The following is an 18638-nucleotide window of genomic DNA, read 5'->3' as shown; positions in this document are numbered from 1 at the left end:
CTGGATTTATGGGATCTTTAGAGCATGACATTTTGCTCGTTCATACCGAGGCCTGGTGATTATCAAGAGGGAGAGTGTTGGAAACATTATTCAAATACTGTGAGGAACTGTATCTATTCACAATGGATTTGTTTTTGTTGACTTTGTTGACACTGTGAGGTGAAGAAAAAATATAACTGAGAAGCTCAGCTTATTAGTGGTGGTGAGATAAGACAATCAGACATCCTACAGCCATTTAGCCTACTTCTACGAGTGTCAGATTCACATGCTCAGTAAACATTAAGAGGACAGAGAAACCAGACAATTGCTCATATCTCACATTGAGCCTCCAAACAAAATACAATGAAAAAAACGGTATGGTATGAATGGTATGAAATCAGTGGAGGCTCCTCAGAGGAGGAAGGGGTGGACCATTCCTACTCAGTGAATTTCATAAAAATAAAAATAGTGAAACATTAAAAAGGTTGTCCTTTCCAGATAAAACTATACTAAATATATTCACATCACCAAATAACTGATTAAAACACAGTGTTTTGCAATGAAGGTCTACAGTGAAGCTGGAGGACAGCTAGCTTCCGTCCTCCTCTGCATACATTGACTTCAATACAAAACCTAGGAGGCTCGTGGTTCTAACCCCCTTCCATAGACATACACAGTAATTCCAGAGGATGTCCTCCAACCTATAAGAGCTCTTGTAGCATGAAATGGCATGTTGTCCACCCAATCAATGGATCAGACAATGTATCTAGTACTGAAAGCATAGCTAGCACTGCTGTGCATAAAATGTGGTGAGTAGTTGACTCAGAGAGAGAAAGACAATAGTTTTTAACAAATGTTTTTTTAATTTTTTTAAAGAGAAGCTTAGAGAGAGAGAGAGATTTTGTTGTATTTTTTTCAGTTACTTAGCTAGCTAACAAAGCTACCTAATTTAGCCTTCTCAAACACCCAGCTCAAACAGAGAGGAATGCTATTTATGTTAGCTAGCTGGCTAAGGCTATCCAACACTAGAACTCTTCCAAGTCAAGGTAATCTTTCGGTTTTATTAATTTATTGCCACTGGGGCCCGCTGGTGTAACTGCTAAACTGCTTGCTTTACACTGTGCTGCGGGATTGTAGTGGGTTTACTAAAGTGTTCGTTCTAGTAGCTATGTTGACTATGATGTTAGCTAATATGGTGACATTAACAACAATGTAGGCTGTGTGTGGCAGTAACCGGTTATGCGGTATGAAGGTTTAGCTTGGAAAGATGTTTTTGCCTGTGCAATGAAGTCCACAAATGAAGGGAAAAGGTGAGAGGAGAGCACATAGATGCAAGAAGGAAATATACAATGAGCAAAGTGATGATGGTGTTTTTATGTGGCTGCTATGAAAGTATGGCAAGGGTGGTCAGGGGTGAGTTCATTCCGCCGATTCTGTTGAAAGACTTGTCTTAAACTGACGCAAACGGAACAAAACGGGGATAAACCTACCTGAATTTGTCCAATAGAAACCCTCATTTGCAACTGTTTGGACTAATTATTACACTCTAGAACAGCTAGATTCAGGCAAGAGTGTGTAAGGAGGTATGTAATATGTCACTGTCTGCAATCTTGATTACTCCAATTTGCCTCTTGACCTGTGCATCTACTTATAATCTTTAATCTGAATATTAGGGGTGTAGCAACCTGATGATGGGTATACGGAAAATGTAAGTATCATGTAGTAGCCTAAGCCTATCAATGTTACATTGAACTGGCTGAATGGAATATGAATAACAGTCATCCAATATGCTGTAATAGAAATAAGGCCATCATCCACCAACAGCCACTGTATGAAATAAACCAAAACTTGTTTCTCACAAGTGTAGCAGGTTGTGAACTCTGCAAACAACATTTCCACTCCAAGAATGAGAAACAATGACTGTATAGCCCTAATTAATCCATGCATTAACATAAATTTATGTAACCAAATGACAGGGATTAACAGTAAATGGGGAACTGATCAAAGGGCAAACAATTAACACAATAAAACAATGAATGCGCAATAATTGGCAGAAGACAGCTCAGAGCAGAGAGTTAAGCGCGTTCTGGAGAGAGACGCGCCTATATCTTCGCTACACACCCTTCCCCTTTATCCTTGTCTCAACATTTCAAATTATATTTAAGAAACCTTATCTTCACACGCATTTTAGATGCATTGCTATTGACTGACAGCCAGCACCTGAATAATCAGCTATACTTCATTAGAAAGGTGATTTTTTTTCAACCCCTGCTGCGCTCTGCACCCCCGACTCAAAACATCTTCCCAAAGCTATATACCTGTATGTGGAGGCAAGTGGGTAAGATACATCCTAGGGTGGTCTCGTGACAGTGGTAGCCTAATGAGCTAAATATCAGTATACTATTCACAATGAATTATTCTTGTAAAATTGGTCAGATTAATAATTTCAGACAATGAAGAATGATGCTGTTTAGTGCTGAGTGATAGGAGGGAGCGGTATGACAGAAAAAAATATGAATATGAATCCACATCTCTCCTCCCCGTGACGTAACAGTCTAGTCCCGGGGAGCGTTGGTCTCCGGTCCCGTCTTATCACTAAGCAGTTAGTTGGGCATCCAACAACCATCGAACGAGCTCTGTTAACTATACCGCGCAGCTTCACGGTTTCTTCACGGAAGAAGCCTCCCTCTCAGCCTCGCTTTGTGTATTATTACACTCTTTGCTCGCTATCTTTAGTCGAAGTCGGACATATCATTAGTGAACAGTTTTACGGCTTGAAGGAGAGAAAACGTTGGGACAAGCTGAATAGAAGGAGCGGGCGGAAAGGATCGAGAGAGAGAGAGTGAGAGAGAGAGAGAGAGAGAGAGAGAGATAAAGAGGTCACCGTGCCCTGTCTGCATTTCGCTCTCACCACGCCATGAAGATGCAGAGAATATCCGAGGTGGTGCTGCTGATGGCCGGGGTTGCAGTGGGGCTGTGTGCTTGTCACACAGTGAAAGGTAGGTTAAGGGGAACTTGGCGCTCCCTACCCCCTGCGTGGTGCGCTCTCTCTGTCACTTTGCAATGTGCTTATTGTTGAAGAGGCGGCAATGGGAGGGAGGAATATAGGGAGAGGAGAGAGCGTCCATATCGGAGTGTTTTCACCTCTAATGTGGGCTGATTGCGCTGTGATTGTATTTATTTAGAATCTCTGATAACAGATGGTTAAATGGCTGTGATTTGTAAAGCAGTCGTGGCAGAGGGTGAATTATAGGGAGGCTGGCTGATAAGTCTATTTCCGAGTGGAGGTGCCTCTGGGACCTGTCATTTCTTATCAGGAGGACTGGTGCCGCTGCATTGAGTGTACCAATGTGTCCAAGTTTTCACTGTGACATCTGCCTATGGATATGGTCCCTCACCATGTGATAGGCATGTTATAGCCTGCCTCCTCGAACCGACCGAGACGGATATTGGGGTTTTGAAGAGATATGAGGTGGTAAGAATAGTAGAAAGTAGTCTGATATCTTATTGATGATGAGGACTATTTAGGCATATAATGTCCTGATGCTGATATAAATATGAGTAAGCCCCTACTTATCAGATATTGATATAATGATGCCGATGCTGGTGATGATGATGCGTATTATGGCGGCAGGGTAGCCTAGTGGTTAGACCGTTGGACTAGGTTGCAAGTTCAAACCCCCCAGCTGACAAGGTACCAATCTGTCATTCTGCCCCTGAACAGGCAGTTAACCCACTGTTCCTTGGCCGTCATTGAAAATAAGAATGTGTTTTTAACTGACTTGCCTAGTTAAATAAAGGTAAAATATTTTGTTATTAGCCATATAATTATCATCACGGGCTTTTTAGGCTAATGTTTCTATTGCAGAATGATGAGCGATTAATTTATATCGTTAATGGATTGCGGACTGCACTCCCTCGGTGAGCTAAATATATCTGTGTTATAGCACATATGAGACTAACTGCTCTCGAGCTGCTCACGAGCCACTCCGGTGCCACAGGTAAATTGGTGGATTTGGCACCAGGTACACATGAATAAACTCCCCGTAGACTGTGACTGCTGTTTGGGGAGCGTAATAACAAATGTTGCACCTGTCACTTTGTCTGGCAGCAGTGGCAGTTGCCGGATGCATGATAAGGTGTTGCTCCGCGCATTTCCCTGTGCTTCGGGAAGGAAACAGCCTTTGGGTCTGGCTTCACATGCGCCCAATATGCCTATCTGTCTCTATCTGTTGTCCCAGTAGTATGGATGCATATGATACAAACGAATGATCTGATTAGGGAGGCGAAGCTTGTGCTTCATCTGCATTTTCAATTGAATATGATTATAGCCTGACCCGGAGCAGAGCGCGCTCGCGTGTGTGTGTGCGTGTGTGAGCGAGAGATAGGGAATGCACTAGCTGTCTATGATGCTGATTTGCAATAAGAGCCTGAGTGTGTTTTAATGTGTTGGTGTTTATTTGCAAGTGGATACATGGTCTGTCACCAACTCTATCCACAAATGTGTAGACTTTGTCCATCTCGAGATAGCATGATAGTAGCTCAGGACTGTTGGACTTTTCAAGCCACTGCTTGGCTGCTAAGTGAGAAGTAAACACATTACTGTCGAGTCAATGGGGGTGGAAACGCCGGCACAACACGGTTCTAATTAAGTCCCCAGGGCGCAACATAGGAGAAAATGAGAGCCCATTGTTTACATACAATACATGACCAAAAGTATATGGACACCTGCTTGTCGAACATCTCATTCCAAAATCATGGCATTAATATAGAGTTGGTCCCCTCTTTGCTGCTATAACAGCCTCCACTCTTCTGGGAAGGCTTTCCACTAGATGTTGGAAAATTGCTGCAGGGACTTGTTTCCATTCAGCCACAAGAGTATTAGTGAGGTTGGTGCACTGATGTTGGGCGATTAGGCCTGGCTCGCAGTCTGTGTTCCAATTCATCCCAAAGGTATTCAATTGGGTTGAGGTCAGGGCTCTGTGCAGGCCAGTCAATTTCTTCCACACCAATCTCGACAAACACACCGATTCCCTTCACTGGAACTAAGGAACTAACTAAAACAGCACCAGACCATTATTCCTCCTCCAACAAACACAGTTGGCACTATGCATTGGGTCAAGTAGCATTCTCCTGGCATCTGCCAAACCCAGATTCGTCTGTCTGCCTAGATGGTGAAGCGTGATTCATCACTCCAGAGAATGCGTTTCCACTGCTCCAGAGTCCAATGGCAGTGAGCTTTACACCACTCCAGTCTACACTTGGCTTTGCACATGGTGATCTTAGGATTGTGTGCTGGCTGCACGGCCAAGGAAACCCATTTCAGGAAGCTCCCGAAGCTCCCGAAGAACAGTTATTGTGCTGACGTTGCTTCCAAAGAGAGTTTGGCACTTGGTAGTGAATGTTGTCACTGAGGACAGACGATTTTAACGCACTACATGCTTCAGCATTACATGCTTCAGCACTCGGTGGTCCCTTTCTGTGCCACATTGAAAGTCACTGACCTCTTCAGTATGGACTATTCTCCTGCCAATGTGTGTCTATGGAGACACTAATTTGAAGGCGTGTCTACATGCATTTCTATACGTAGTCTGTCTGCTGCTATCCTGGCCCACTAGCCGCATTTAAAGATGGCATTTTCAATTGCCATCTTTAACTCCGTGTAAAAGCGAGAGAAACGTGAGACATACAGTAACGTTCTGAACTTGTAACATAGTAACATTATCTTCTGTCATGATGCAGCTTTTCTTTAAAATGTTCCATGTGACAGTTGAACCGTGCGTCTACTGTATGTCCTTTAAGTAACTAGAGAAGACTCAGGAATTGGCTGTTCTACAGAACAACTTTGAGGCGCGGTCTTCCCCTGTCATTATCTGTGTTGTATTTCAAGAACCGTGAACTGACGACACTCCTTTTAATCAAAGAGATCCTCAAGGCATCCGCTCCAAACCTAGAGCTGTGTGTTTATGCCCGTAAGTATGTGTGTTGGTGCATGTTGACAGCAGCCAAGTATGCAAAACTGCGAAGAGGCGGCGAAGCTATTTACAAAGGAATTATTGCATTCACGGTTGCAAACGGTGACTCAAACGATTTCTCCCACAACCCACCATGTCTCACGCTCAGCAGCGTGGTGGGGGGAATTTATTCGCGGTTGAGTAGAAAGCTGTGCAGTGGTTTTTGCCAGAGATGCCCGGAGCTGCGCTTTTGTGTAATTCCAAGCAATATGAACTATGAATTTAGATAGCTCATTACCTATAGTATGTGTATTTTCATTTAGCTACCCACAGCGTCTGTTTCCATCGAGGAACCTTTTGCAGCTTTATTATTTTGGGGGGTAAACACACAACTATTATTTTTCAATCAGAAAGTACACACAAACAGTACTTCAAATGTAATATGACTCAGTCCATAGAGGAAGCAAAGCATTACCCGGTAATACGATTTGGCCAACTGCAGGAGTACTTTGGATGCTGTTGGTTGACTACTGTATATGTGAAAACGAGGTACAGAATGCATATTTCAATGCACAAGGTTAAAATAAATCAAGATAAAAAGAGTTATGATTAACAGAAACTTCCACCTTCATTATAAAATAAGGTATTATTTCAATATAGGCTATGCTTCCTCTATAGAAGCACCTGACCTATACCCTGAGTATACCAAACATCAGGAACAGCTTCCTAATATTCAGTTGCACCATTCTGTAGAAACGATGGGAATAGAAAGGTTCAGAACTTTTGTGAAACATCACAGCACAATGGCAAATATAAATCAAAACTGGATGGTGTTCAGAGATACAGTGCATTCAGAAGGTATTCAGACCCCTTCACTTTTTCACATTTTGTTGTGTTACAGCCTTATTCTAAAAATTGATCAAATTGTTTTTTACCTCATCAATCTACACACAAAATCCCATTATGATAAAGCAAAAACAGGTTTTTAGAAATGTTTGCAAAACTGAAATATCACATTTACAAAAGTATTCAGACCCTTTTGACAGTACATGGCCCCGTCCATCGTCCCTTTGATGCGGTGAAGTTGTCCTGTCCCCTTAGCAGAAAAACACCCCCAAAGCATAATTTTTCCACCTCCATGTTTGACGGTGGGGATGGTGTCTTGGGGTCATAGGTAGCATTCCTCCTCCTCCAAACACGGCGAGTTGAGTTGATGCCAAAGAGCTCCATTTTGGTCTCACCACAACACTTTCACCCAGTTGTGCTCTGAATCATTCAGGGGTTCATTGGCAAACTTCAGACGGGCATGTATATGTGCTTTCTTGAGCAGGGGGACCTTGCGGGCGCTGCAGGATTTCAGTCCTGTTACCAATTGTTTTCTTGGTGACTATGGTCCCAGCAGCCTTGAGATCATTGACAAGATCCTCCCATGTAGTTCTGGGCTGATTCCTCACCGTTCTCATTATCATTGCAACTCCACGAGGTGAGATCTTGCATGGAGCCCCGGGCCGAGGGAGATTGCCACTTCTTTTGTGTTTCTTCCATTTGCGAACAATTGCACCAACTGTTGTCACCTTCTCACCAAGCTGCTTGGCGATGGTCTTGTAGCCCCTTCCAGCCTTGTGTAGGTCTACAATCTTGTCCCTGACATCCTTGGAGAGCTCTTTGGTCTTGGCCATGGTGGAGAATTTGGAATCTGATTGATTGATTGCTTCTGTGGACAGCTGTCTTTTATACAAGTAACAAGCTGATATAAGGAGCACTCCCTTTAAGAATGTGCTCTCAGCTCGTTACCTGTATAAAAGACACCTGGGAGCCAGAAATCTTTCTGATTGAGAGGGGGTCAAATACTCATTTCCCCCATTAAAATGCAAATCAATTCATAACATTTTTGACATGCGTTTTTCTGGATTTTTTTGTTGTTATTCTATCTCTCACTGTTCAAATTAACCTACCATTAAAATTATAGACTCATAATTTCTTTGTCAGTGGGCAAACGTACAAAATCAAATTCTTTTTTTCCCTCACTATTTGGGAAAAGACCAAGTCCATATTATGGCAAGAACAGCTCAAATAAGCAAAGAGAAATGACAGTCCATCATTACTTTACAACATGGTCAGTCAATTCAGAACATTTCAAGAACTTTGAACGTTTCTTCAAGTGCAGTCGCAAAAACCATCAAGCACTATGATGAAACTGGCTCTCATGTGGACCGCCACAGGAAAGAAAGACTCAGAGTTACTTCTGCTGCAGAGGATAAGTTCATTAGAGTTACCAGCCTCAGAAATTGCAGCCCAAATAAAAGCTTCACAGTATTCAAGTAACAGACACATCACAACATCAACTGTTCAGAGGAGATCAGGCCTTCATGGTCGAATTGCTGCACAGAAACCACTACTAAAAGACAACAATAAGAAGAAGAGACTCGCTTGGGTGAAGAAACACGAGCAATGGACATCAGACTGGTGGAAATCTATCCTATCCAAAATTGATATTTTTTGTTCCAACTGCCGTGTCTTTGTGAGATGCAGAGTAGGTGAACGGATGATATCCGCAGGATCTTCGCATGTTCCCACCGTGAAGCATGGAGGAGGAGGTGTGATGGTGTGGGGGTGCTTTGCTGGTGACACTGTCAGTGATTTATTTAGAATTCAAGGCACACTTAACCAGCATGGCTACCACAGCATTCTGCAGCGATACGCCATCCCATCTGGTGTGCACTTAGTCCCACTATCATTTGTTTTTCAACAGGACAATGACCCAACACACCTCCAGGCTGTGTAACAGCTATTTGACCAAGAAAGAGAGTGATGAGTGCTGCATCAGATGACCTGGCCTCCACCACCCGACCTCAACCCAATAGAGATGGTTTGGGATGAGTTGGACCTCAGAGTGAAGGAAAAGCAGCCAACAAGTGCTCAGCATATGTGGGAACTCCTTCAAGACGGTTGTGAAAGCATTCCAGGTGAAGCTGGATGAGAGAATACCAAGATTATGCAAAGCTGTCATCAAGGCAAAGGGCAAACTTTGAAGATTCTCTAAAATCTAAAATATATTTTGATTTGTTTAACACTTTTTTGGTTACTACATGATGTCTTCACTATTATTCTGCAATGTAGAAAATATGAAAAATAAAGAAAAACCCATGAATCAGTAGGTGTGTCCAAACTTTACTCTGGTATTGTGTAGATATATATGGGAGATTGGAAATTATGCAAACAATTACATTGATGAAACCTACAATCTATCTGCAATATTAAAGCTGATCTACCCTCCCTAAAAATAAAAAACCAACATCAATAAGGGATCATAGCTTTCACCTGGATTCACCAGGTCTGTCTTTGACATGGAAAGAGCAGGTGTTATTCATGTTTTGTATAGTCATTGTACATTGTTCATGCAATAATACTTTTTTGGTGTGTGTGTGTGTGGTGTGTGTGATAGAATAAGCAGAAGAGCGAGATTAGAGGACCCCATCAGCCAATAAAAAAGTGTTGACAAAAAAAATAGGCAGATTTATGTCCCCCTTTTGAGAGAGGAAGTGCATTATCGGAGCGCTCTATAAATCCCCGGCCGGAGGCAGCACAAACCCTGCCTGCCGTGCTGCGACTAGAAAACCATGGTTCAACATGTAGGAGGACATGTCGTTACCTATTATATGATATGCTATTTAGCCAGTGCTTTTATCCAAAGCGACTTACAGTCACACATGCGTATATTTTTACGTATTGGTGGTCCTGGGAATCAAACCCTCTACCCTGGCGTTAAAAGCACCATGCTCTACCAACAGAGCTACAAAGGACCACCTCTCTGATCTCAGTACAGCCTTGCTTGTCTCTCCTATTTTTAGTTCTGGGTGGGAAAACCAAGGCTCAGGGTGGAAGAGTGCAGTACATCTCTATCATTAATATCAGGCTCAGCTATTTCACTGATTTCAAATCAGTGCTCTTATCTCAGATTATGGCAAAGTATGGAGGAGTGCTACCTCATTGATCTCAGCCCTGCCTTATCGACCTTACTTCAGATCAGGGTTTTGCTAATAGAGTAGTCTTAATTCACTGGTCTCAAATCAGATTCTTCTTCTTATATAGAATATAGGCCATTGCTTAGTGATCAACTCAGTTGCCTTGTTGTTAGAGTGTCCATCCGGTGATTGGATGGTTGGGAGTTTGATCCCTGGTTGAGCCATACCAAATACTGTAAAAATGGGACCCAATGCATCTCTGCTTGACACTCAGTAGATATATTGAGGGTAAGGCTGTTTATTTTATTTAACTAGGCAAGTCAGTTAAGATTTTGTATTTATTTACAATAACGATATACACCAGCCAAACCCAGACGACGCTGGGACAATTGTTCACCGCCCTATGTGATTCCCAATCACAGCCAGTCATGATATAGCCTGGATTTGAACCAGGGTGTCTGTAGATGCAGTTGCTTAGACTGCTGCGGCACTCAGGAGCTATATGTTAAAGTAGCGTCCAGTCGGTATACTTGTAGTGCCTCATGCTACAGAAACAGAATTATCTCACAAGATATATATCTTAGACTCTGGGTCCTTGTTCCAATATCCACCCAACACTCCACTGATAGTAAAGCAATGTATGCTGGTATGGACATTTGGACATATGTACAATATCTCCCCCATTGAATTCAGAACAATACAAAAGGTTACAGGTGTATGTACTACTGTGAGCTTTTAGCCTGTAGCCATAGCACCTCTGACCCACAGAACACCTATTGTATCCTCTCTCCTCCCCTTCCTTTCTTCCCTCCTCTCCCTCTCTCTCTCCCTCTCTCCCCTTCCTCTTTCTCTCTCTCCCTACATCTCTCCCCTTCCTCTTTCTCTCTCTCCCTACATCACTCCCTTCCCCTCCCTCCCTCGTTCTTCTACATTCTACATTGACATATTCCAAGATGGCGTAGCAGGGCAGACGTGGTTTGTCGTTCTCCAATGTCCATTTTGTATTTTTCGTCTTTTTTTGTATATATTACAATTTATTTTCAAATAAATATAGCCAGAACCTCCATCAGAGGTTAGCCATCAGAAGCTAACCAGCTAATTAGCTACTAGCTATTTAGTCATTGTCAGCCACTGCTAGCGGCCTATACCTTCTGCATAAACAGCAGCCGCTTTTAGCCTGGATAATACTTGCCAGCCTGCCAGTATTGGACTGTTTTCTCCACTACAATGCCGGATTCCTGCCGTAAGCCCTGCACCATTACTCCTGATCATCATAGCTAGCTAGCTGCCACTGGGTGGCTCAGAAGAAGCTAGCTCTGAGCCAGCCCACCTCCCGGCCGTTAGAGGCAGAGCGTGAAATTCAAAAATGTTTTTTAGAAATATGTATCTTTCATACATTCACAAGTGCAATACACCAAATTAAAGATACACTTCTTGTTAATCTACCCATCATGTCCGATTTCAAAAAGGCTTTACAGCGAAAGCACACCATATGATTATGTTAGGTCAGAGCCTAGTCACAAAAAAACACAGCCATTTTCCAGCCAAAGAGAGGAGTCACAAAAAGTAGAAATGGAGATAAAAGTTATCACTAACCTTTGATGATCGTCTTCAGATGGCACTCATAGGACTTCATGTTACACAATACATGTATGTTTTGTTCAATAAAGTTCATATTGATATCCAAATATTTCAGTTTACATTGGCGCTTTATGGTCAGTAATGTTGTGCCTCAAACATCCGGTGAACTTTCAGAGAGCCAAATCAATTTACAGAAATACTCATAATAAACTTTGATAAAAGATACAACTATTATGCACAGAATTATAGATATACTTCTCCTTAATGCAACCGCTGTGTCAGATTTCAAAAAAGCTTTATGGAAAAGGCAAACAATGCAATAATCTGAGTACAGCGCTCAGACACAAAACAAGCCATGCAGATACCCGCCATGTTGTGGAGTCAGTAAAAGTCAGAAATAGCGTTATAAATATTCACTTACCTTTGATGATCTTCATCAGAATTGCATTCCCAGGAATCTCAGTTCCACAGTAAATGTTTGTTTTGTTCGATAAAGTCCATCATTTATGTCCTAATACCTCCTTTTGTTAGCACGTTTGCTAACAAATCCAAACTCACGAGGCGCGGGTCCAGGCGAAAGTTCAGACAAAGTTAAAAAAGTTATATTACAGTGTGTAGAAACATGTCAAACGATGTATAGAATCAATCTTTAGGATGTTTTTAACATAAATCTTCAATAATGTTCCAACCAGAGAATTCCTTGCAATTAAACGCAGGTCGCTCTCACGTGTGTGCGCGTGGTCAGCTCATGGCACTCTGGCAGAGCTCTGGTTGAATCAGCTCTTTCGCCCCCACCTCACTGTAGAAGCCTCAAACAACGTTCTAAAGACTGTTGACATCTAGTGGAAGCCTTAGGAAGTGCAATATTACCCCATAGACACTGTATATTTGATAGGAAATTAGTTGAAAAACTACAAACCTCAGATTTCCACACTTCCTGGTTGGATTTTTCTCAGGTTTTTGCCTACCATGTGAGTTCTGTTATACTCACAGACATCATTCAAACAGTTTTAGAAACGTCAGAGTGTTTCTATCCAATACTACTAATAATATACATATATTAGTTTCTGGGCCTGAGTAGCAGGAAGTTTACTATGGGCACGCTTTTCATCCGAACGTGAAAATGCTGCCCCCTATTCCAAACGGGTTATTAACATCCCGGCAGTCCTACAATCTAAGCTAGATGTCCTCAATCTCACACAAATTATCAACGAACCCACCAGGTACAACCCTAAATCCGTAAACATGGGCACCCTCATAGATATTATCCTGACAAACTTGCCCTCCAAATACACCTCTGCTCTTTTCAATCAGGATCTCAGCGATCACTGCCTCATTCCCTACATCCACTATGGGTCCGCGGTGAAACGACTACCCTTCATCACTGTCAAACGCTCCCTAAAACACTTCTGCGAGCAAGCCTTTCTAATCAACCTGGCCCGGGTATCCTGGAAGGACATTGACCTCATCCCGTCAGTCGAGGATGCCTGGCCATTCTTTAATCTTAAATAAGCATGCCCCTTTCAAAAAATGTAGAACTAAGAACAGATATAGCCCTTGGTTCAATCCAGACCTGACTGCCCACAACCAGCACAAAAACATCCTGTGCCAGACAGCACTAGCATCAAATAGTCCCAACGATATGCAACTTTTCAGGGAACCAATACACAGTCAGTCAGGAAAGTAAAGGCTAGCTTTTTCAAACAGAAATGTGCATCCTGTAGCTCTAACTCCAAAAGTTTTGGGACACTGTAAAGTACATGGAGAATAAGAGCACATCCTCCCAGCTGCCCACTGCACTGAGGCTAGGTAACAGTGTCACCACAGATAAATCCACGATAATAGAGAATTTAAATAAGTATTTCTCTTCTTCAATAAGCATTTCTCCATGCTTTCCTCCTGGCTAGCCCAACCCCGGCCAACAGCTCTGCACCCCACGCAGCTATATGCCCAAGCCTCCCCACTTTTCCTTCACCCAAATCCAGATAGCAGATGTTCTAAGGCGGTCCAGGCAAAACCTGGACCCGAACACATCAGCTGTGCTAGACCTCCTGGACCCTCTCTTTCCACCATTGTTGCAACCCCTATTACCAGTCTGTTCAAGCTCTCTTTCGTATCGTCCGAGATCCCTAAAGATTGGAAAGCTGCCGTGGTCCTCCTCGCTTCAAAGGGAGTGACACTCTAGACCCAAACTGTTATAGACCGGTATCTATCCTGCCCTGCCTTTCTAAAATCTTCGAAAGCCAAGTTAATTAACAGATCACTGACCATTTCGAATCCCACCATACCTTCTCCACTGTGCAATCTAATTTCCGAGCTGGTCACGGGTGCACCTCAGCTATCGCTCAAACGATATCATAAATGCCATCGATAAAAGACAGTACTGTGCAGCCATCTACATCGACCTGGCCAAGGCTTTTGACTCTGTCATTCACCGTATTCTTATTGCCAGACTCAACAGCCTTGGTTTCTCAAATGACTGCCTCGCCTGGTTCACCAACTACTTTTCAGACAGAGTTCAGTGTGTCAAATCGGAGGGCCTGTTGTCCGGACCTCTGGCAAACCTCCAAACAAGCTTCAATGCCATACAACACTCCTTCCATGGCCTCCAACTGCTCTTAAACGCTAGTAACACTAAATGCATGCTGTTCAACTGCTCGCTGCCCGCACCCACATGCCCGACTAGCATAACTACTCTGGACAGTTCTGACCTAGAATATGTGGACAACTACAAATACCTAGGTGTCTGGCTAGACTGTAAACTCTCCTTCCAGACTCATATTAAACATTTCCAATCGAAAATAAAATCTAGCCCATATGTAAATAGCCCATCCAAATAGCTGTACATAGCCCACCAGTAAATATCCCATCCAATCTACCTACCTCATCCCCATATTGTTTTTTCATCATCTGCACATCTATCACTCCAGTGTTAATTTGTAAATTGTAATTACTTCGCTACTATGGCCTATTTATTGCCTTACCTCCTCACGCCATTTGCACACACTGTATATAGACTCTCTTTTTTTCTATTGTGTTATTGACTGTACGCTTGTTTATTCCATGTGCAACTCTGTGTTGTTGTTTGTGTCGCACTGCTTTGTTTTATCTTGGCCAGGTCGCAGTTGTAAATGAGAACTTGTTCTCAACTAGCCTACCTGGTTAAATTAAATAAAAAATGTAAAAATTGCTTGGGGTTGGGGTTATTTCTTCATGGTCTCTTATCTCTTGCACTCCTTTCTAGTTTTCCAGGAGGTGAACAATGTGTGTGTACATGTGTATGTGTGTGTGTGTGTGTGTGTGTGTGTGTGTGTGTGTGTGTGTGTGTGTGTGTGTGTGTGTGTGTGTGTGTGTGTGTGTGTGTAGCTGTGTTATAGTTGGAGGTAAGCCTCTACTAATCACAGTGGGCAGGTGAGCTCTCTTGCTCCCCTGCTCTCCCTCTGGGGCTATTGCTGACCATACTTAGCACTAGACAGGCCCTTTGATTTACTCTCTGAGGTGTGAAGAAGGGAGAGAGAGGAAGAAAAGAGAGAGAGAGAGAGAGAGAGCGAAAGAGAGGAGTGAGTGGAGAAAACACCAGACGCTTTTATAGAATTAAGAAGGAACGTCCCTTGTCTTTGAGAGTGCTCCCTGAGGAGGAGGGCGGAGAGGAGAGGAGAGGAAGGAGGGATTGCTTAGCGAGGGAAAGGAATAATAGAAGCAATTAGAGATAGATGGAGAAAAGTATTCACCCTTCCTCACCCCAGTGTTCACCCCACCTTTTAAGAACCGCAGCAGCAAGAGACAAGGAACACACCTCACAAACCCATTAGTTCCCAGAGTCTCCAGCATTACTGTGTTTTTTTATTTTTTTATTTCACCTTTATTTAACCAGGTAGGCCAGTTGAGAACACCTTTATTTAAACAGGTAGGCCAGTTGAGAACACCTTTATTTAACCAGGTAGGCCAGTTGAGAACACCTTTATTTAACCAGGTAGGCCAGTTGAGAACACCTTTATTTAACCAGGTAGGCTAGTTGAGAACACCTTTATTTAACCAGGTAGGCCAGTTGAGAACACCTTTATTTAACCAGGTAGGCCAGTTGAGAACACCTTTATTTAACCAGGTAGGCTAGTTGAGAACACCTTTATTTAAACAGGTAGGCCAGTTGAGAACACCTTTATTTAACCAGGTAGGCCAGTTGAGAACACCTTTATTTAACCAGGTAGGCCAGTTGAGAACAAGTTCTCATTTACAACTGCAACCTGGCCAAGATAGAGTAAAGCAGTGCAACACAAACAACACAGAGTTACACATGGGATAAACAAAACGTACAGTCAATAACACAATAGTCTATTTACAGTGTGTGAAAACGTAGTAAGATTAGGGAGGTAGGCAATAAATAGTTCATAGTGGCAAAATAATTACAATAATTACAATTTAGCAATTAAACACTGGAGTGATAGATGTGCAGAAAATGAATGTGCAAGTAGAGATACTGGGCTTCAAAGGAGCAAAAAAATGAATAACAGTATGGGGATGAGGTAGTTGGGTGGGATATTTACAGATGGGCTATGTGAAGGTGCAATGGTCGGTAAGCTGCTCTGATAGCTGATGCTTAAAGTTAGTGAGGGAGATATATGTCTTCAGCTTCAGTGATCTTTGCAGTTCGTTCCAGTCATTGGCAGTAGAGAACTGGAAGGAAAGGCGACCAAAGTAGGAGTTTGCTTTGGGGGTGACCAGTGAAATATTCCTGCTGGAGCGTGTGCTACGAGTGGGTGATGCTATGGTGACCAGTGAGCTGAGATAAGGCGGGGCTTTACCTAGCAAAGACTTATAGATGACCTGGAGCCAGTGAGTTTGGAGATGAATATGAAGCGAGGGCCAGCCAACGAGAGCATACAGGTCACAGTGGTGGGTAGTATATGGGGCTTTGGTAACAAAACGGATTGCACTGTGATAGACTACATCCAATTTGCTGAGTAGAGTATTGGAGGCTATTTTGTAAATGACATCGCCGAAGTCAAGGATCGGTAGGATAGTCAGTTTTACGGGGGTATGTTTGGCAGCATAAGTGAAGGATGCTTTGTTGCGAAATAGGAAGCCAATTCTAGATGTAATTTTGAATTGGAGATGATTAATGTGAGTCTGAAAAGAGCTAGGTATTTATAGTTGTCCACATATTCTAAGTCAGAACCGTCCAGAGTAGTGGGTGTGTGCGGGTGTGTGCGGGCAGCGATCGGTTGAAGAGCATGCATTTGGTTTTGCAACCCTGTGGCACCCCCATAGAGACTGCTGGAGGTCCTCCGAATTGACACACTGAACTCTATCTGAGAAGTAGTTGGTGAACCAGGCGAGGCAATCATTTGAGAAACCAAGGCTGTTGAGTCTGCCGATAAGAATGCGGTGATTGACAGAGCCTCTGTCAATCTCTTTCAGAGGCGAAAGCAGACTGTGTGACTGTACGTGTTTAACTATACTTGTGGGGACCAGAAGTTGCCACAAGAATAGTAAACAAACAAACATTTTAAGCAACTGGGAACATTTTATTTGTCACCGCAAGGTGAAATGCTATTTGTAAGGGATGTAGGGTTAAGGCTACAATTAGTGTCAGAATTAGGGTTAGGAGCTAGGTTTAGGGTTAGGAGCTAGGGTTAGGAGCTAGGGTTAGGGTTAGGAGCTAGGGTTAGGGTTAGGAGCTAGGGTTAGGGTTAGGGTTAGGAGCTAGGGTTAGGAGCTAGGGTTAGGGTTAGGAGCTAGGGTTAGGGTTAGGAGCTAGGGTTAGGGTTAGGAGCTAGGGTTGGGGTTAGGGTTAGGCGCTAGGGTTAGGTTTATCATTAGGGTTAAGGTAAGGTTTTGGGTTCAAGGTTAAGGTTAGGGTTAGGAGCTAGGGTTAGGAGCTAGGGTTAGGGTTAGGAGCTAGGGTTAGGGTTAGGAGCTAGGTTTAGGGTTAGGTTTAGAATTAGGGTTAGGGTTAGGAGCTAGGGTTAGGTTTAGCATTAGGGTTAAGGTAAGGTTTTGGGTTCACGGTTAGGGTTGGGAGCTAGGGTTAGGTTTAGAATTAGGGTTAGGAGCTAGGGTTAGGTTTAGCATTAGGGTTAGGGTTAGGTTTTGGGTTCACGGTTAGGGTTAGAAGCTAGGGTTAGGGTTGGAATTAGGGTTAGGGTTAGGAGCTAGGGTTAGGTTTAGCATTAGGGTTAGGGTTAGGTTTTGGGTTCAAGGTTAGGGTTAGGAGCTAGGGTTAGGTTTAGCATTAGGGTTAGGGTTAGGTTTTGGGTTCAAGGTTAGGGTTAGCGTTAAGGTTAGGGTAAGGGTAAGTGTTAAAGTTAGGTTTAGGGATAGGTTTTTACAGAAAATTGGATTTTGAATGGGACTGAATTGTGTGTCCCCTCAAGTTTAGTTATACAAGACTGTGTGTATCTGTGTGTGAGATAGAGAGAGCGATTAAGAGTAAAACAGAATAGAAACGTTTCGATAGAGGCTGTTGGCTAGGCTCTTTCCCTGACGCTTCAGCCAACTGCCTGGACGCTCCCTGTCCAGAGTGCTAACCAGCATCCTCCACTTCTGCCTTGTTCTCTTCCTCAGTCTCCTTTTCTCCAATCAATCGCTTCCGCACCAATCTCACCAGCTCCCCCTCTCCATTTGTCAAAGCTGACAAGCTCAGATATCTCGCTAGTGCGCACACTTTCTCTCTCTCTCTCTCTCTCTCTCTCTCTCTCTCTCTCTCTCTCTCTCTCTCTCTGCCTGTCTGCTCTCTCTGCCTGTCTCTCTCTCTGGCCTGTCTCTCATCTCTTCTCTCTACTATTTGTATCATCTCTCCTCTCTGTCCCTAGCTCATATGTCTCTCTCTTCTCTCTCTCTCTCTTCTCTCTCTCTCTCTTTGTATCTCTCATCTCTCTCCTCTCTCTCTCTGCTGTCTTCTCGTCTCTCTCTGTCCTCTCTGTATCTCTCTTCTCTGTATCTCTCTGTCCTCTCCTCTCTGGTATCTCTCCTCTCTCTCTCTCTCTCTCTCTGCTCTGTCTCTCTCTGTCTCTCTCTCTCTCTGTATATCTCTGTCTCTCTCTTCTGTCTCTATCTGTATCCTCTCTTCGTCGCTCATGTCTCTCTCTCTCTCTCTCTCTTTTGTTCTCTCTCTCTCGTCTCTCTCTCTCTCTCTCTCTCTCTCTCTCTCTCTCTCTCT

At 43.2% G+C, this 18638-nt stretch overlaps 1 protein-coding gene across 1 annotated transcript in view; it reads left to right on the top strand.

Moving 5' to 3' along the window:
• Positions 1-2586: 2586 nt before the first annotated feature.
• LOC109881223 (calsyntenin-2) overlaps positions 2587-18638 on the top strand; it is a 410239-nt gene continuing 394187 nt past the window's right edge. The window contains exon 1 of the mRNA XM_031791101.1: positions 2587-2978. Coding sequence (XP_031646961.1) covers positions 2897-2978 — 82 coding nt within the window. The 5' untranslated portion in view covers positions 2587-2896. The remainder of the gene's footprint in view (positions 2979-18638) is intronic.

Source organism: Oncorhynchus kisutch, linkage group LG15, assembly GCF_002021735.2.
Source record: "Oncorhynchus kisutch isolate 150728-3 linkage group LG15, Okis_V2, whole genome shotgun sequence".
Taxonomy (NCBI): domain Eukaryota; kingdom Metazoa; phylum Chordata; class Actinopteri; order Salmoniformes; family Salmonidae; genus Oncorhynchus; species Oncorhynchus kisutch.
Note: the sequence above shows the minus strand (reverse complement) of the source record. Positions and strands in the feature narration are given on the sequence as shown.